This window comes from Piliocolobus tephrosceles, chromosome 10 (assembly GCF_002776525.5).
Source record: "Piliocolobus tephrosceles isolate RC106 chromosome 10, ASM277652v3, whole genome shotgun sequence".
Taxonomy (NCBI): domain Eukaryota; kingdom Metazoa; phylum Chordata; class Mammalia; order Primates; family Cercopithecidae; genus Piliocolobus; species Piliocolobus tephrosceles.
In genome coordinates this window covers 45,200,046-45,220,588 of record NC_045443.1, presented here as the reverse complement: position 1 = coordinate 45,220,588, position 20,543 = coordinate 45,200,046, and the positions used below count along the sequence as shown (strand labels likewise).

The 20,543-nt window shown below is 43.4% G+C and overlaps 1 protein-coding gene across 6 annotated transcripts in view; it reads right to left on the bottom strand.

The window, feature by feature from the left end:
- The window catches only part of PFKM (phosphofructokinase, muscle), a 46,502-nt gene that overhangs the window by 10,127 nt on the left and 15,832 nt on the right, over positions 1 to 20,543 (bottom strand). For 2 of the 6 annotated variants that reach the window (XM_023231204.2, XM_023231205.2), the window contains exons 2-10: positions 13,028 to 13,120; positions 5,461 to 5,534; positions 4,508 to 4,585; positions 2,575 to 2,764; positions 2,152 to 2,317; positions 1,357 to 1,401; positions 804 to 912; positions 595 to 690; positions 250 to 342 (exon numbers count right to left, since the gene is read on the bottom strand). In XM_023231204.2, coding sequence (XP_023086972.1) covers positions 250 to 342; positions 595 to 690; positions 804 to 912; positions 1,357 to 1,401; positions 2,152 to 2,317; positions 2,575 to 2,764; positions 4,508 to 4,585; positions 5,461 to 5,534; positions 13,028 to 13,112 — 936 coding nt within the window. In that variant the 5' untranslated portion in view covers positions 13,113 to 13,120. Of the gene's footprint in view, positions 1 to 249; positions 343 to 594; positions 691 to 803; positions 913 to 1,356; positions 1,402 to 2,151; positions 2,318 to 2,574; positions 2,765 to 4,507; positions 4,586 to 5,460; positions 5,535 to 13,027; positions 13,121 to 14,730; positions 14,736 to 16,396; positions 16,626 to 17,288; positions 17,401 to 20,543 lie in introns of those variants that run through there. The other 4 variants (XM_023231208.1, XM_023231207.2, XM_023231206.2 and 1 more) reach the window with 4 other exon arrangements.

The following is a 20,543-nucleotide window of genomic DNA, read 5'->3' as shown; positions in this document are numbered from 1 at the left end:
TGAAACAAAACGAAACAAAAAGATATTGCTCCTCACCATTAGGAAGGCAAAGTCTCTCATCATTTTTGTAACAGAAGAGGACCCTCAAGTGTATGGGAATGGGTCAGTGGCCAATGCAGCCCAAAGGCTGGTGGAGAGGCAACACGACCAGTGGTGTAAGTCCCTATCTGGTGAAGTGCAGCCCTGAGGAGGAAGGACTACAAGGTTGAGGGTTTTAAGGCATGAGGGCCACAGAGCCCAGTGACTTACCAGAATTCTGTCAAAGGCCGATGGCGTCCCACCCCTCTGCACATGCCCCAAGACAGTAACCCGGGTGTCATATCCCAGACGCTTTACCACCAGCTGAAGGGACCAAGAGAGGTACAGAGAGAGGGTTACACAGAGTCAAAGGAAGAAAACAAGCAGAGACTTGGGTGAACCATGGACAGCTCAGCCTCTTGTCTTGTAATGGTTCTTTGTGGGAGGCAACCAGGGGCAGGGACCCAGGGAGAGATGTGCAGAAGGACCAAGGGGAGAAGCAGTGTCAGGAGACTCAGAAGCCAGAAAGGAACGGGCTATGGAGTCTGAGGCCTATCTGGTTTCATTCATACGAACATTCTTGATGTCTTCTGAGGTGATTGGTTTTCCATTCTTGTCAATTGCACCCTCAGCCACAATGATGATGTTGAGACGAGAACCACGAGTCCTTGTCTGGTTGAGAACAAAGGGTAAAATGATCAATGGAATGAAGCTGATGGGTAGGAAACAGATCATCAGTGGAACAGGGTGAGGGATTTCTTAAGGGCAAAATAAAGTGCCAGTACCTCGCTGAGTCGGCGACAAAGGTGCTCCTCCCAGTCATCATCTGGTGGACATTCAGGAATAAAAACCCAGTCGGCCCCACAGGACAGAGAGGTGACAAGGGCCAGGTATCTGAGATGAGAGGCAGAAGCGTCCTGCTAGAAGTTGTATTCTACAAATAGCCTCATCCATACCCAACAAGTTCTCCTAGTTCTCATAGTTGATAAAAGGTCTGGAGAGCCTCCATTTTATTCTTGGGGCAAGTGTAAGAGCACCAGGGCCCCTCAATGAGATTCTGTCTCTAACGGACACCTTCCACATATGTTCACCTGCCACAGTGGCTTCCAGCCTCAGAGCACTGCCCACTCTTTACACCAAGCATGTGCCTGAGCACGTACACACATGCGTGTGTGGGGATGTAAAGGAGGGGGATGGAGGCAGGAAAGGGAACCACACCACAAGGAGCATGTGCACCTCCAGATCTGCTGCTACTGATGACCTCACTGGACTATCCGGGGAAAAGGAAAGGGCTATTGCTAGGTCCATGGAATAAATGGGTCAGAATGAGGATCTTACCCACAGTGGCGGCCCATCACTTCTAACACAAATGTCCTCTGGTGGCTGCAAGAGATAGACATAGGACACAGTCCAAGAGACCATATGGCCAAGATCAAGCCACCACCCACATCTAGGCCAATTACCCTCTCTGGGAGATACACGTATGCTGCCAGGCCTTCTAGCAGACTTCCTGAGACCAGGAAGACCTAGGGGAAATACTTTAGCCACAAGGTATCCTTCCCAGGCCCGAGAAAACACAGCAGTAAAAGGTATCTATACAGAGGCTCTGTTCCAGAGAGGAACCGGGTCAGGGAAGGAAAGGAGAGAAAAGGATAAGAAGTGAAGGGAGGACTGGACTAACTGGAATCCTCTAGGATTACCCTGGGGTAAGCGATTACCCTTCTATCCCCCATCCTACATTGCCTCCCTCCAGGTCCTCTTATCTCTGAGCCATGGTGGTCATAGCAGCACTTACACTTTCTATGATATGGTTGGGAAGTGTAGCTCATGTCTGGGCTCCCTAGATTTGCCCAGTCTGAAGAATAACCATTTAGCCCAAAGATATGAAAGACCTCAGAGCTGCATATTTGGACAGTGGGCCAGACAGTGGCAAAAGGCAAATCATATATCATTAAGGGAGCAGTGCAATGTCAGTGCTCTAGATAATTTTTAGTTAAAAATAGTGTTCTAGCCCCAGAAAACTGGTCATTATAGTCACCATAGCTCAAACACTTCAGTCTTCAGCAGCCTCTAGCCCTTTAGCGTGTCCTAGCTGCCATCTTCTTACACTGCCTACCTCCCAAGTCCCCTTACCTCTGGGCAGTGGTAGTGATGGCATCTACAATTTCCATGATCCGGTGCAGGGCAGAGTCAGTGCCAATGGTCATATCGGTGCCACAGAAGTCATTGTCAATTGACCCAACCAGGCCCACAATGTTCAGGTAGCTGGACTTCGTAGCCTCCTCATCTGTGATCTTACCTGACAATGAGAAGCAAACCAGGAGCCACTGGGTGAGGTACCTGGCATGCCTAAAGAGGAGATATCTAGAGAGAGAAGAAATTCTAGCCAAAAGGAATTATAGACAATACCAGAAAAAGGGGGCAAAGACTGCCTATTTGTGTCTGGGTAACATTTTTTTCCAATGGTAGGTAAAAGGGGGGCAGGGGTGATGTGTGTGTGTACACGCATGCACATACCGACACAAATAAGCAATACTGTTGTGAAAAATCTCTTACCTGCTTTCTGGAGGTCACCCAACAAGTCACTCCACTCAGAACGGAAGGTGTCAGCCCCAGTGAGGCTGCCATCACCCCCAATGACACAGAGATTGGTGATCCCACGCTTCACCAGGTTGTAGGCAGCTCGGAGTCGTCCTTCTCGTTCCCGAAAGTCCTTGCACCGGGCACTTCCAATCACCGTGCCTCCCTTTGGAACAGGTAGAAGTCAGCTCTCCAGAGCCAGGGCTCAACATGCTGAGATATCCCCTATTCCAACGCTGTGATGGCCTAACATAACTGTGTGAGTCTCTAGAAAGTTCCTTGACATCCTTAAGAGTGATCTGTCCCTTCCAAAGGAAAGGGAAATGATGCTGGCTGAGGCATCAGAGGGTCATTCCCATATTTTGCTATACATCTTAGAAGACTGCTAAGAACCCGTTTCATTGAAGGCTTTGTCATTCCATGACTATCCTACAGAGAAAAAGTGAATACGCACATATCTGTTGGTTCTCAAATGATCTCCAACTTTCACATCTTAGAAGCAGTGACTCCAGTCTTTAGAAATTCTCCCTAATGGCCTGACATTAAATTATTATTAGGAGTTCATCCCAATGTGTTTTGTAGTATTTTTCCTCTCTCTACACTGAGATTTCTAACTGTACCCAGGTACTGCCAATCCTTTCCCCTCAGCTCCTTGTAATCTATGGTCCCAATGGCAGAAGCTGCAATATCCAGGTATTCACAGGAAAAATAGCTCTGGGTAAAGAAAGCCTTACAGATACCCCAAGAGAGGTATCTATAAGTCCCTGGGAAATTAAGGCTTTCTATCCTTGATTAGGTTTTCATATCTATTTTTTTTTTTTTTTTTTGAGATGGAATCTGGCTCTGTCGCCCAGGCTGGAGTGCAGTGGCCGGATCTCAGCTCACTGCAAGCTCCGCCTCCCGGGTTTACGCCATTCTCCTGCCTCAGCCGCCCGAGTAGCTGGGACTACAGGCGCCCACCACGTCGCCCGGCTAGTTTTTTGTATTTTTTTTAGTAGAGACGGGGTTTCACCATGTTAGCCAGGATGGTCTCGATCTCCTGACCTCGTGATCCACCCATCACGGCCTCCCAAAGTTCTGGGATTACAGGCTTGAGCCACCGCGCCCGGCCAGGTTTTCATATCTTATGCACTCCTGTGCAGCCATGACTTTGGGATACTGGTGGAGAATTTTGGTTCATTCTCAGACCACTTTATGGCAGGCACCATTACCTAGCACCTAGGTAGAGCCTTCAATAGATACTGCATATTAAATTTTTGCCCATGGATTTTTAGGGAACTGAGCCGAAAAAAGGGGGATACAAATGTAATTTACAAATTTTCGGTAAACCAGCAAATGACTGTATTTCTCTCACTCACTGTGGACTAGCCTGCAGTGGATACACATGAGAAGCCTAACACAACGTGGAGCAAGTAGCATAAAGGACTGTGGAAATCCTCAGGATACTCAGGATTTTTTTGAGACTCCAAAAGTCTGTCTCAGTTCCTTTGTCCTTTAAGTGGTCTGGTTTCAGGTCACCTCATCTCCATCACATGAGGACTGGCAAATTTCAGCTCCACTTCTGGCTCTGGCTCCAGTCCTCTGGTAAGGTTATTTTCAGGGCCAGACCTTCCCCGTGACCCTAGAGTAAGACCTGCTTATGTGTCAGTCCCCATAGTCTTGTTTATGACCTTTCCATAAAGAGCAAAGCATCCTGTGATCACTCCTCCACCCTCTCCCTGCCCCAGGAAACCAGGGTGATATTTTCAAATGCTAAGAGTAAAGGGCAAATAGGGTCCCTCTCTTGTCACTGAATTCCTTCCCATGAAACCACGTGACAGGGAATTTGGGAGACCATGAGCCCAAACCAGAGTGGGATGAAACAAGGACAGAGCAAATATGAGACAGGGAGTTATCTGGAACAACATACCAGCTGAAGCATCATCGAAACGCTCTCCCAGGTGGCTTCCTTGATGTTATCTCCACCATCCACCAGGCCTTGATAACCCTGTGGGACATATTATAACTGTTAAGCCCTTGCTAGGCTTCTCCCTAAATTCCCAGGATTAAGACAGGATCCCTGGGAAGAGGTTCTCTGAGAGTCAAGCCACCTCCTCCCACTAGTGAGTCCTGGATGCTCGTGAGACTATATTTAACACAGTCCAAAGAAGGAGACGTCAACTTTTGCAATACTCTTTTCTAGTTTCTTCCATTTTTTAAATATCGGGATGTGGATATCCTTCCAAATAATCTTAATTCTTATTTTTGGCTCACCCTATCTCCTCCAACCTGCTTCACAGGGGACCAATGATAACAGATGGTCTTGATAACCATGGAGAAAAGGAGAAGGGGAAGTTGGTGGGAGGGAAGGAAAGAAATGTGACTTGCTCTAAGAGACTATAAAATCTGATAGAAGAAAGTGGGTGGACCTTATAAAAAGAAGAGTGGGTAAAGCATGAGAGAATACTGGGAGAAGGGTGCAAAAGAAGAGTGAGAACCTCAGGAAGTTATGCAAACTACAGAAGTACAGCAAGGCTCTTCCCTCCTGGGGCTCTTCCCCTGGATATACTAAATTTGCTGTAAATACTACCCATTTCCATTTCTTTCTCTGTTTTGAGGGAGATGAAAGGAGGACTGAGAGTTACTTTTTCCTTTAAATTGAACAGGCAACATGAAGACCCAGTTTGTAGATGCCCGGGTCCCACCATCACTATTGGAGTCAAGAGTAGGAAAGAGTGACTCATGAAGATAGGGAGCCAAGGAAAATCAAACATAGCAATGTAACTAACTGGGAGGTAAGGACACAGAACGTGGGAAGGGGATAGAAGGCAGATTTAGAAGAGGGCAGAGAAAGAATGATGAAGAACAAAGTACAGAACTAACCTCATGGACAAAGAAGACACGGGCACCGGTGAAGATACCAACTCGAACCACAGCCCTGACAGCAGCATTCATACCTGAAAGGAGGGATAAAAGAAGTCACGGAGGGGTTGCTCCTAAGAAAAGGTGCCCTGGAATCCACATATATTACATTTGGCTAAAAAAAATGAATCAGTACTTTATTTAGTCTTTTCTCTGAATCTAGAATAATCCTCTCATCAAAGTCTTCTGACCTCCCCATTCCCACTTACTGCAGTCAATGTTACCAGAGCTTCAGATAATCTGCATTCATTGCTCCTCAAGCCCCCCAAAAATCCTGCCTTTCCCAAGACCTTTCCTTGATAGGACCATCTGGGAAATAATAACAACTAGAATAAAGCATTTTCCTGAATGTGTATTGTGGGCTAGACACTGCCAAAAGCTTGTCAAACATCATCTCATTTAATCCTGTCCACAATCCTGGAATTGTCTCCATTTTAAAGACTTGGAAACTGAAACTCAAAAAGGTCAAGGGGCACAAAGCTAGTACTTTTAGAAAGTTCAGATTAGAATTCAAGTTCTCAAATGCCTAAGTTAACACTATCAGCCTCTCAGGTTTGTCCTACTGATCTCAATGGCTGTACTAGGTTTTTCCTTGCTTTCTGCACTATATCGAGACCTCAGCTTTTAGTAGGCATTTCAGCACAAGGACATGACTCTATATGGTTCAGTAACCTGGCAAGTCACAGTCTATTCACAAGTTCACAAGTATATCTGTTACTGGACAGCTGATTCTCTCAGTCTACACACACACACACACACACACACACACACACACACAAATATACCCTTTTTTTGTGTCACTTGAGTTGGTCTGTGTTCCAATGTGTGCCACACAGTTGTGATTCACTAGTTCCCACATTGCCAGAAGAGGCTGTGACCAAGTGTGCAGGAAGAATTGGTGGGGACTCTATTCTCTCACTGCCTTCTCCTGGCATTTCCTCAATTAGTCAACGAATATTTGTTAGTCTCTTCCTGTGGCCCTGTATATAAGATGTTTATGGGGAACTCGAAAAGTATGCTGTAAATCATTCTCTCTCTGCTTCTACTGGAAGAAAAACTTAGGACTAGGGCTGGTAACTCATGCCTGTAATCCCAGTACTTGGGAGGTCAGCTGGGAAGATTGCTTGAGCCTAGGAGTTCGAGACCAGCCTGGGCAACATAGCAAGACTCCATCTGTAAAAAAAAATAAATAAAATTCAAACAAAACAAAACAAAAGCTTAGTACTAAAATACAGAGGCAATCCTTTTCCCTTTTTCACAGATGAGTATTATCCCTCTCCTAGTAGCTTTTCAGTGAAAAGAACTCTCTTCCAGGAGCACTGTGAAAAAACCAGCCCTTCCCAACACACAACACACAGCAGGTGTCCCATATGTGTGTTTCATACTAGGAACAATGCACTGATCCTGTGCTAAGCATGGCCTTATTGGTGACAGACGGGAGACATTCCTTTCCTACCATGTAATGTGAGGAGGAGCACATGGTGATGCACAGGGAATCTTACAGCCATGATGGGTCAACTTCTTGTGAATCATTTTAGCCACCCTCTCTTAGATATTCTACTACATATTTTTGTTTCAATCTAAAATCTGTTCATGTTGTCCTTAACCCTGCCTGGAGAAATGTAATATACCAGCAAGCACTAAGAGAGCTAGTAATCGGGAAAACCTGCAGCACCAAACTAAAAACCATCACAAACTTTTGAGTAATCCAAAGCTATCAGGAATAGGATGGAATAAAAAAGATGAAAATGTTTCTTTTTTTGCAGGTTGGTATTACATGGCTATTAGCTCCAAATTGAAGGTTCATTTGTTCACTTAACAAATATTAACTGAACACCTATCATGTTCCAGGCACTGTGCTAGGCACTGGGGGTACAGCAATGACCAACACAGAATCTGGGAATACCAAGATAAAGGACTTGGTAATGGTCCTCAAGACATGTTGAGAATTACAATATGGTCTATTGGGCCCTATAAAAGACATGAGCCAGCACAATGGTGCATGCCTATAGTCCCAGCTACTTGGGAGGCTGAGGCAGGAGGATCACTTGAGCCCAGGAGTTAAGTCTAGTCTGGGCAACATGGTGAGACCCCATCTCTCAAAAAAGACAGACAGAGGGAGAGAGATACAAAGTACAGTGGAAAGAGGGACATAGAGTATCTAAGCCTGCCAGAAGGAAGTCAGAGAAGGTTATACAGAAAAGACAACATTTGTCATGGGACCTAAAGGACAATTTCCTCTAAAATTTTTCTGTCAGGTGGAGAATTTGAGGGAGAGTGTTCTTGGCAGAGGGAATAGCACAAATAAAGGTGAGGGTCAAAAAACAACCTTAGGTAATTTGGTATTATAAAGAATATAAACTAGGAAGTGGTGAGAGATGAAGCTCTACAGGTAGGCAGGCACCTATGTGCCATGAGAAGTTTGAGTTGTATTCTACAGGCCAGGGTTTAATTGGAGATCCACGGGAGATGGGTTTCGGGGAATCTAGGAACCCCACAAAACTGTATGAAAAGTTCTGCGGGCATGGAAATTTCTTTTGAGAGAAGGTCCACAGCTTTCATTTGATTCTTAAAGGGGTCTGTGACCCCTCCAAAAAGAAAAGTTGCAGACAACTAAGAATCCCTGAAGAATTTAGAGAGCAGAGGGACATGATGAGATCTGCATCTCAGAAGGATAACTCTGGCAGCAGTGTGAAAGACAGCTTGAGAGAGGGATTTCTAGCATTAGGAGGCTACCTGGCATCCTAGATAAGAAATGTGGAAGACCTAGACTAGAAGAGTAGCATTTGGGACAAAACAAATACTGGATAGAAGATATCTAGGAAACAGAAGCAATAGGACTTATATCCAGTTGGCAATGTGATTACATTTCAAGGGTCAGAGAGGGAGAAAACGTCCCGTGATTGATTTAGACAAAGGGTAAAAGTGTGGTACCATTAATTCAGCAGAGGCAGGTTTTGGTTTGGGCAGGTTGGGGTGGGGGTGATACATTCATATTTGGATATGTTGAGTTTGAAGTCCTTATGGAGCATCCATGTGAACATAGAAGAGACTATATCAAGAGAATATGTAGAATTATAAGGGAAAAAGGCAAGGAATGGAACCCTGAGGAAAACCAACATTGAAGGAACAGGAAGGGGAAGGGAGGTTCCATGATGAAAACTAATAAGGGGCAGCAGGAAATACAAAAGAACCAGGACTTAGTGATGTCTCAGAAGTCAAAAGGGGACAGTTTCAAGAAGTGGGAACAGTGCCAAATGCTTCTGATAACTGGTCTAAGGTAAGGCCTGAAAGGTTGGACTTGTGAACAAGAAGTCATTGGTGAGCACTGATGTCAAAGCTCACTTATGACATCACTAAGGCAAAGCCCCATGAAGTCTAGAAGCCTAAGTTCACACCCTTAAGTTGAAGGCATCAAAACCAAAAAATCTGTGAAGAGAGGGGCTTTTCAGTAGCTTGAGAAATAGCCTATGTGTGTGAAAGGTACAAGGTCAAAAGTCAACACAAAGTCATCAATGCTTTAGGAAAGACGAATAAAGTCAGCTCAATAAGATCAGAATAGATATGAAACTAAAGTTTGTTTTCCAGCCTGTCACAAGGCCTATGGGATTCTCTTCTGGATACCTGGAGTTCTGGAGTATGAACTTGTAATTTTAGGAAATAAGGGAAAAAACTGTTCTGAAATGTATAGGTTGGAACATTGTTTTTTGCTCCCAAGCTGAGTAAATGTTCCTGCAAAAACTCTAACTTAATGCAATCTTGTTGGTATACCCAGAGTTAAGAGAGACAAACGACTCAAAGGTTTTCAGTACAAAAGCAAACAACAGATGGTGGACAGGGACTATCCAAATCAGTTGGGCATAAGAAATATCTCACAATAAGGAAATTATCTTCTCCCTCTGCCTTCTTCTTACCTCAATCCCACCAACTTCCAGAAGTCATTCATCCTGTCTCCAAATTGAATATCTGAGTATCTTCCTAGAAACCCAATTTTAGGATGCTCTTTGTGCACCTGGTACCTATGCCTCAAACCCCTAGTTCCCTAAAAATCACAAACTTTGGGGTACACAAATAGTTTTATACTAAGGAGCCCCAGTAATTCTCTGAGCTCTCCCAGCCAGTCTGACTAGCCTAGTCTGGCCCCAAGCCAGTCCTGGCCAGAGTCTCCTTGGCTGTTCCATGTTGCCCTAAATAAACCTCTATGGCAGCTGTCTGACTTATTAGAAGCAAGACGAAGGATAAGATTACAGGCACCATCCAATAAGTATTCTGGGTGTAGTCAGGAGGGGCTCTGGAGAACATCATAAGCACGTAGTTTGGAGTCTCCAATTACGGCATATTGGGAAGAGGTTTTAGAAAGAAGAACTGTGGGTGATGGGTCTCTATGAGACTAGACAGAAAAAAATCTAATAAATGACTTGAGCATGACTTTTTTGAAAGCTGATACTAAATAATTTCTGTCTTAACTTTCATAAGATTTTTTAAAATATATGAGGAATAAACATTTGTTAGAGACGAATTACACTTTCTAATGGATATCATAAGTAAAAATTATAAACCCTAGAATAGCAAGCCAGAGAGGTAAAAGAATCTCTGTTCGCGCGAACCTTTAAAAATAGAAAAGGCCAGGTGCGGTGGCACGTGGTCTGTGGTCTTAGCTACTTGAGAGGCTGAGGCAAGAGGATTGCTTGAGCCAGGAGTTCAAGTCCAGCCTGGGCAACATAATAAGATCCCTTCCCATTTCTCTTTTTTTTTTTGAGACAGAGTTTCACTCTTGTTGCCTAGGCTGGAGTGTAATGGTGTGACCTCGACTCACCGCAACCTCCGCCTCCCGGGTTCAAGCGATTCTCCTGCCTCAGTCTCCCAAGTGGCTGGGATTACAGGCATGTGCCACCACGCCCGGCTAATTTTGTATTTTTAGTAGAGACAGGGTTTCTCCATGTTGGTCAGGCTGGTCTCGAACTCCCGACCTCAGGTGATCTGCCTGCCTCGGCCTCCCAAAGTCCTGGGATTACAGGCGTGAGCCACCGCACCCAGCTGATCCCGTCCCATCTCTTAAAAAAAAAATAAATAAATAAAAAGGATAAACATACATTTGTAATGGCTGGCTATTTGGAGACAGAGGGCCAGAGCAGATGACCGACTGAGGTCCTTTCCAGGGTTAAAATATGCCAATGTTCTAAAGCTAAAGGTAGCATAGTTTTGGTGGCTGAAGCCATTCCTAGGCTGGAAAGGAAATTAGGATTTGGTACGGCATCAGCCCAGCATCCCAGAGTTCTTCGTTTTTGAGCTCAGGATGCCCGATTCCTGGCCATTTTTCTACCTCAAGAGATGATTAGCTTTCAGCAAACTCAGCAGTTCGGGGAATGACAAAGCTGTGACCTCTATGGATTTTAGACAGCTCAATCTCACTTTCCCATGTGGCCCACAAACCCTCAGGGGAAAAAAAACAAAAATATTTCTATGTTTTCTCCCTGGGAGAACTAGAGTCCATCAAACTCAGTTCTGGGCAGGCAACTTCTGAATTTGAGCTTCTCCTTCAGTTGGGACCTCTCAGCTCTATTTTGAGTTTTCTGTTTTGCCTCCTTGCCTCCATAGAATTTCAGTTTCTATCACTCTTGATCCCTAGTGATACGTTGCTGTGATGTTATGGGGATTTGCAGGTGGGATATTTCCCTGGATATACTATGCCTATCAGCTGGGTCCTTCAGAAATTAGCTTATCTATAGTCCCTGCCTCCATAAAAGAGGGTCTTTCTCTTATAGCAGTGAGTTATGGCCATCACTAGATTAAGAGGGCCTCACGGCTCAGGATCAGAAGGTGGAAGGGCTCTGCTGCTCTTAGACCCAAGTTAAATCCTAGGCTGACCTTTTTTCCCCTCTTTCCCTCTCTAAAAATATCTTCTTCTTCATTTTATAACTCTGTGTATCTCACTTGGATTGTTTAGCAGGCTTTCTTCTCTCTTCCCCTAATCTGACAGTCTGAGTCCACAGACCAGTCTACCAAGGTTTCAGGATCAATGCTCAACTGCATGTTAAAGAATTCAGTATTGGCATGGTACTCTGCCAGCAGAGAAGAGAGATGCAATAAAAGCCAGGTCTGTGGTTTCTGCAAACTCAAATAGGACTCTGCATTCCTAATCTGGTCACTATTCCTAAACTCAGACCTCCGTACCCTCCTTCCTCAGTTTCTTCATTCTAGCACTTTCTGTTTCATAACCTATATCACAACTATAACAAATATTAGTTTAAAAAGTCTAGCTTTACTAATATACTAATAAGTATAGGAACAAAGATTGTGTCAGACTTTTTCACTGATGTATCCCTAGTGACCAGCATCCTGATTGACACAGTAGATACAAATTCATTTTTAATTAATTAATGATACATGTATTGAGTATTTATGATGTGCCTGCTACTGTTCTAAGCATCTTACTTAAATAAAGAGTTCAGTGTCTTGAAATCTACCTTCTCCATGAAGTTTTCCCTGATTAATTCAATCAGGGGCTATCATTTCATTATATAAGTAGATTCCACTTGGTTAATGCACACTTGCTTGTTTTTATTTATGTGCCTTATGTAAGAATTCTAGTTTCCTCATTAAACTATAAATTCCTAAAGGAATTCAACTTCTTCACAACATACAAGACAGGGCTCTATACAAAGTGGTCCTTAGCACAAAGTCTAAAAGAGCCTAGGGACAGTGGTGCTGAGGAGGGAAGCCTAGCTGAAATTGCTTTCCTTCTCTCTTTTTTCCATAATTGCCTCCATGTCCTGTATCCTTTCCAAGAAATTCTGCCTCTTTTCAATGTACCAGAATATATCAGAAGATCAAATGAGAAAAAGTTTTTTTAAAACAAAATCACATATTCTCTCTCTCCCACTCCGTGTTTCCTATATACCTAATTTTCATGACTCCCAGGTTTCTTAAATTCAATCTAGAAAAAGGTTTTTGCTGGCTCATTTTCTGCCCCTCCACCTCATAGTGGATCTGTATTGATTAACTGCTGCTGTTCCTATTTTTTCAAGGGGTAATGAAACGGAAGAGGAGGAAAGGCCAGAGAAAACCAAGTGCCTGACTGACCCTGGTCAGTGCAAAAACTCTTCAGACATCAGAGTTAATACCTGAAGACCTCGTTGGGACCCACCAAATACTAATTCTGGGTTTCCTCCCATCCCCACCATGACCAAATACATCAAGTTAATCCACTTACTGCCTTCTCAATAACTTTCTCTCTTTAGTTTCTTTCCAATGCTGCTTGACAAAACACCAGTCTTTCAGGTTTCCAAGGACCAAAAGAGTCCCCAGTCTTCAAAGAAACTTGGAAAGAAGTTTTATGAAGACATGGGTAAATAAAAGCAAGGCAAATAAAATTCAAATGCACTTGAGGACTTAGGCCTCACAGAAATTTTTAGGAAAGCCCAAAATTCCAGTAAACCTACAGAAGAATAATTCTATTGTAAATGCCAATGGAGTCAGTAAATTCCAAAAGCCCCACCAGTCGTGTTTTTCGTCCCCTCCTCCTTACCTTGGGCATCTCCGCCAGAGGTTAAGACGGCGATGGCTTTGCCAATCCCCAGGGTTTTGGCTGCATGGTGCTCTTCATGGGTCATGATCCACTCTAGAATTTAAGACAATGGTCAGTTAAGACACAGCAGGAATCAAGATGCCACTAGCTCAAGAAACGGCAATTAGACTGGCTAGAGCCACCTCACTCAGGCTCTCCCACTATACCAAGTCTGGGCTTTGCAGCCTGAGAGCTTTGGGCTTCTTCCAGAGGAGAGCCACACCCTTGTAGACTGACAAGCTGAAATGTTATGTAATCAAGCCCAAGACTACTAAGGTTCTAACTAATCCCTCTCTGATCCCTCCCACCCCAATTGGAACCTATATGGGGAATAAACTAAGATCAGGGAAAAGAGAAGTTGACTAAACAGAAATGAGAAAGGGAGGGGAAAAGTTGAGTTAGCCTCAAGGATACCTCCCTTTTCAATGAAGGCATAGGTTATTGCAGAGAGCTGGAATCAGATGAGGTTTAGGGCACTGATGACAATCAGCAAAGTAGAAGTAGAAGAGCAAGGGTAGGTTGGATTATAATTAAGATTAGGGTTGGGTGTTATGGAATTGTGCTATTGGAATGGGGTTAGGTGATATGGAGTTGAAACTGTAGTCTGAGGTTATAAAGGCACATCAGAGTTAGGCAAATTAATGGTGTCAGTCTCAAGAGTGGTCAGGGACTGTCTATGGCTCTTCCCTCTCAGGCTGTCAGCCTCCTGAGCATCTCTTGATCCTTGGTCTTTGGGTCTTGCCCCTCACATTACTACTTGCTACGAAATGAGAAGATTAATACAAAGTCACTGCCATATATACACAGATGTGTACATATGACATGGGAACACCTTCATATTTTGTTCTTTAGGGATCACCTCTCTCAAAGGAACACATAAGAGGACATACTTTTGTATCCATAAAATGCCAGTGGAATTATCACTCTCCCAGTTTTCCAGGCTAAAACCTGTTATTTTTAATTTATCTCCTCCCTTCCTCTCAGATTCAAAACAGTAACTAAATCCTATTATTCTCCCTTCTTATTATCTTCCTTTATACATCCCCTCCTTTCTATCCTCATTGCATTTTCCACCTGAATTGCTTACTACAATAGCTGGTCTCACTGTGCTTGTGTTCCTTTCTTCACTCTATTAGACACACAAAATAAACCTTTATAGGAAGGTCATAGGTCCCTAGGCTTCAGCAGAGATGTGTATTCATTCACAGGAACCCAAGTTTTAAGGGCAGCTTGTGCTTGCTTCTACCATGCATTTGGAGAACTCAAGGTAGCTGCCTATAGAAACATAGGTCACATAAACACACAAATCCACACAAATAATAAAAGAATGCAATGAGACATATATGAAGACATACATTCACAAACATGCATTGTGTTAAGAGACAGAGATTAATGAACGTACTACATGTAATCAGTACTGACAGATAAGGTCCCAACTTGTTGGGTTGGCATTCGAAGCTTCTACAGTCTAGCTCTTGCATGTAGCTTCAACTTTTGGTCCTACAGATCCTCTGCTCCATTGTCACCTGAACATTACTTTGCTGTTCCCACTTTTGTGCCTGGGCACACTGCATCCCTTGTCCTGGTGGCTACCCTGGCCCTTTCCACAGATTCATACCCCATTCCATCATTTAAGGCCAGTGATAGTTGTACCCTTATTAAACCTTCACTGATTACCACAGGTCAAGAAAGCCTTCGTTTGGACTTCCTCTAATCACATGTTGTCTAAACTGGATCACCGCCTCCCAGGTTCAAGTGATTCTCCTACCTCAGCCTCCCGAGTAGCTGGGATTACAGGCATACACCACCACACCTGGCTAATTTTTGTATTTTTTATTGAGACGGTTTTCACCATGTTGGCCAAGCTGGTCTGGAACTCCTGACTTCAGTGATCCGCCCACCTCACCTCCCAAAGTGCTGGGATAACAGGCATGAACCACCATGCTAGGCCTGCTTTATGTGGCATTTTAATTGTTTCTTATGCACTGAAAAGAGGGTTGGACTAGATCAGGGTCAGTGTACAACAGTCTGTAGGCCAAATCCAGCCCTTCTCATGTTTTTGTATGGCAGTAAGCTGTGAAAGGTTTTTATATTTTTTAGTGGTTGCAAAAAGTACTTCATGACATGTGAAAAATGTTAAGTCCAAATTCCAGTGTGTGTACCACCTTCATTCATTCATGTATTGTCATGGATGTTTTTGTGCTACAACAGTAGGATGGATATTGTGACAGAGACTCATGAGCCGGCAGTCTAAAATATTTACTATCTGGCCTTTTACAGATGAAGTTTGCCAACCACTGGACTGGATGGCTACTAAAGTAATTTTCCCTAAGTAGACTGAGAACTCCTCCAGGGCAGGGATCATGATCATTTTTAAAAACTCTCCCACAGCCTACTAAAGACTCGCAAAGTCTATGCATATTACAGGACACCAATAAATACTTGTTGAAAACAATGAACTGATAACCACATGAAATACAAATGTATGAAAAACGTAAAATAGGCTTGGATACAGATATACCTCCATATTCTACTTTAAAACACACTCCTAACTTGGACTTCAGAAATCATATAGTGGCAAACAGTGAAAGGAACATACAGACACGTGTGACTAGAGACACTCTTATTTAACTGGAATGTTCATGTTCGAATTTCTGCTGTTTTCAAAAAAGAAAGATTAAGTGACTAGGGCAAACAGGAAGGAAAAAAGATGGAAAGAAAAGAACAAGACATCTGGGTATGCTGATCCCTTTCCTCCCGTTTTTTCTTCTCATTCACTCTTGGAGCTCATGACGCGGGTAGAATCCCACACAGAGCTCTTCTACCCCTGGCAGCGTCAGTGAGGGAGAAAATAAGAGTGCTGACCTGTAAAAACCAGCTCATATTCTTCTACTGAAATCTCTACGACAGTTATAGAGGCACAGGACACAGAAATTCATGCAGACTCATGTATAAGCATCCCTTACAGACCCACAATGACACGCACGTAGAGAGAAGCAGATATTAAAACATATCTCTAAAATCACGTGTGTATATAAGCACGCGGCAGGGAGAAACAGACAAGCAGCATCATAGGCGCACTGATTTGAATTGGGTTAGTGCCAGGGTAGGGTCAGGCAGCCAAGGGCAACCCGTCCGACCCCCACCCACCCATCCCTGATTCCCGGGGAATGCAGCTGGGCCTGCAAGCGGAGGGGCTGGCCAAGGGGCTAGGATTCTTCACAACTGCCCTGCCCATCCCCCTCTCGGCTCGGCTTAGGATGCCGTATCTCCTCTTCTTTTCCTTTCTGCTCCTTTCAGTTCTCCCTACCGCCTACTCCCGGCCCATACCTTCCCGCCTCACTCCCAGCTCTCCCCCTTGCTCTTCACTCAACGGCCCCTCTTGCCTTTTCTTAGCTCTCCTCCGCCGCTGCTTTCTTGCAGATTGTCCTTGGGAAAGGGGGGAGGTGTGCTGGACGAACACGGGGAGGAGCCAGGTGGAGGGAGGGGGAAGGAGGAGGGGGGAAGGAGGAGAGGCTTCCCAACCTCCACTAACAGATGCTGACAAGAAGGCTCCGCCTCCTCCAGCTTGCCTTTCTCCTCCTCTTCCTCCTCCCCCTAAGAACTCGGCTCAGATATGGCAGCGGCTTAGTTTCTTCACTCCCCAGAGTCCTGGGGTCCTCATATCTATCTCGAGAGCCATCAGCATCTTTATTTAATGGGAATAGGAAATTATTTCGTTGCTTCTCTTGTTTTCAACACAGAACTTTTTCCTAGTCCAGACTCCCTGAGACACCTTGCAGTCCAACATGTTCAGCAACTGATAATAAAACCTGCCCCTGTGGCCCCCATCCGTCTTTAAGCAAACATTTATTGGGAGTCTGTGTGCTAGATTTTGCATTAGGTGCTGAGATATTTTTAAAAAATAAATAAATATAGTCCCTGTCTTTGAGGAACATTGAATTATGACATCTTCTATAGAATAGCCTCAAAAACTTCTTTTACATTTACATTACCTTTCTCAGAGAAAGTACAGAAAAGCTAGCTACTTGGAATGGAAGTGTCAAGAGGGAAGGGCGTGGCTGTGACAGCCACTTCTCAAGCCTGCTGTGGGGAGGGATGGGGGCGGGATTCTGGCAGTGAAGCAAGCATGTAAATTAGGCTTCACAGCAAACAGGATCCACCCTGGAAAAAGGGTCAGATGCTCCCAGAGCAAGAGGTGCATCCATTACTCAAGTCTCACCTTCCCTTGCTCCACCTGTGCGTTTGCTTCATTGTCTCCACAGTCAGGTCTCCTCTTGCTTTTACCACTGCCCTCTTCCTCTTGCTTACTTTTATCTCTACCCCTGCACATTCTGGCACAAACAATACAAATGCAAGTGACTAGGAGATAAAACCCCATTTGACTACACAAAATAAAAGCATTTGTGCTCCAAATTATACCATCAAGAAAGTGGAAAGACAACCCACAGAATGGGAGAAAATATTTGCAAATCATATATCTGATAAGGGGCTGACATCCAGAATAAAGAAAGAACTCATTTGCAACTCATCAAGAATGTAAACCAAAAATAAAATTCTAAGCCCCTCAACCATCTGAATAGACTCCTCCTCTCAGTCAAGGGTATTCCAAAGTTAATCTGAAAAACTAGTTCAGACCTTGATGGAAAGGGGGAGCCAGACATGCTTCATTATATGCTCCTCCCTTTTGGAATTACTGATAGAACACACTCTTTAAGTCTGATAAGAACCATTTACAATCTATTCTCTGAAACCTACTACCTGGAGGCTCTGTCTACCTGATAAAACCTTGGTCTTCACAACCCCTTATCTTAACCCAGACATTGCTTTCTATTGATTCTAAGTCTTTGGACAGTAACTTAACTCTTCACCAATTTCCAATCAGGAAATCTTTGAATCTACCTATGACCTGGAAGCCCCGCTCCCCGCTTCCAGTTATCCCGCCTTTCTGGACTGAACGAATGTACATCTTACATATATTCATTGATATCTTGTATCTCCCTAAAATTTATAAAACCAACTTGTGGCCCGACCACCTTGAACACATGTTCTCAGGATCTCCTGAGGGCTGTGTCATGGGGGAGCTATTGGTCACTCATATTTGGCTCAGAATAAATCTCTTCAAATGTTTTACAGTTTGACTCTTTTCACTGACAATAAAAAGAAAACAACTCAATTTAAAAATGGGTGAAAGAGTTGACCAAAGAAGATATATACAGGTGGCAAATAACCATGAAAAGATGTCAACATCATACGTCATTAGGGAACTGCAAATTAAAGCAATGAGACACCACTACACACCTATTAGAATGATTAAATGATTACAATTCAAAAATCCAAATGCTAATGAGAATGTGGAGCCACTGGAACCCTCATTAATTATTGGTGGGAATGCGCAATGCTATAGTCACTGTAGAATACAGTTTGACAGTTTTTTACAAAGCTAAATATTGTCTTACCACATGATCCAGCAAGAGCACTCCTAAGTATTCACCTGAATGAGCTGAAAATTATGTCCACACAAAAAACCTGCACATGAATGTTTATAAAAGCTTTATTCATAATTGCCAAAAGCTGGAAGCAACCAAGATGTCCCTCAAAAGGTGAATAAACAAACTGTGATACAGCTATACAATACAATATTTTTCAACAATAAAAAGAAATGATCTATCAAGCCATGAAAAGACACAGTGAAACAGGCCAGTGTGAAAAGGCTGCATACTGTATACAACTGTATGACAGTCTTGAAAAGGTAAAACTATGGAGACAATAAAAATATCAGTTGTTACCTGGGGCTTGGGATAGAGAAGGAAAGATTAATAGGTGGAGCACAGGGGATTTTAGGGGCACTAAAATGATTCGGTATGATGCTGTAACAGACACATGGCATACATTTGTCATGACATTATGCATTTGTCAAATTCATAGAACTACACGACCCAAAGAGTAAACCCTAATGTAAACTATGGAACTTAGCTAATGATAATGTATAAATATTGGGTTATCAATTATCATAACTGTACCACACTAATGCAAGATGTTAATAAATAGGGAAAACTGGCCGGGTGCGGTGGCTCACCCCTGTAATCCCAGCACTTTGGGAGGCCAAGGCAGGTGGATTGTTTGAGCTCAGGAATTTAAGACCAGACTGGGCAACATGGTGAAACTCCATCTCTACAAAAATACAAAAAGTTAGCCAGGTGTGGTGGCGCATGCCTATAGTGCCAGCTACTTGGGAGGCTGAGGCATGAGAGTGACTTGAGCCTGGGAGGCAGAGCTTGCAGTGAGCCAAGATTGCACCACCACACTCCACCCTGGGTGACAGAGTGAGACCCTGTCTCAAAAATAAAAAATAAAAAAATGAGCAAAGGCTTGAATAGACAGTTCTCTAAAGATGATATATAATGGCTAACAAGTACAAGAAAAGATGCTCAACATCAATAGCGATTAGGGCAATGCAAATCAGAACTACTTCACTGAAGTGAGAATACTACTTCATATCCATTAGGGTGGCTATTATCAAAAAAGAAAAAAGAAAGGAAGGAAGATAGAAGGAAGGAGGGAGGGAGGGGTGGAGAGAGAGAAAGGGAGGGAAGGAAGGAAGGAAGGCAGGAAGGAAGGAAGAAAGGAAGGAGGGAGGAAGAGAGGGAGGGACACAAAGAAATAAAGGAAGAAAGGAGAGAGTGAGGGAGAGAGAGAGGGAGGAAGGAAGGAAGGGAGGGAGGGAGGGAAAGGAAAGGAAAAAGAAAGGAAAGTGTTAGAGCGGATGTGAATAAATTGGAACCCTTTTGCATTGCTGGTAGGAATGTAAAGTGGTGCAGCTACAGTGGACATTTGTCAGTTCCTCAAAATGTTAAACATAGAGTTGTCGCATTAACTACCAATTCCACTCCTACGTATATACCTAGGAAAAATGAAAACATGTGTTCACACAAAATCTTGTATACCAATGTTCATAGCAAAATTATTCATAATGCTGGCAAAATGTGGAAAGAACCCAAAGTCCATCAACTGAAGAATGGATAAATAAAATGTGTCATATCCATATGACAAAAAGTGTCAAAATTTGTAAAATATTTGAAGATATTTATTCTGAGCCAAATATGAGTGACCAATGGCCTGTGATACAGCCCTCAGGATATCCTGAGAACATGTGCCCAAGATGGTCAGGCCACAACTTCATTTTATACATTTCAGGGAGATACAAGTCATTCATTAACACATGTAAGATGTATTTGTTTTCCTTAATTCTCTTAGCGTGCAAAAATACATGTAAAATGTACATTGGTTTGGTCCGGAAAGGTGGGACAACTGGAAGCATGGGTTCCCAGGTCCTAGGTAGATTTTCTGATTGGCAATTTGTTTAAAGAGTTATTATCAATAGAAAGGAATGTCTGGGTTAAGATAAGGGGTTGTACATCATCCTGATACCAAAGCCTGGCAGAGACACAACAAAAAAAGAGAATTTTAGACCAAT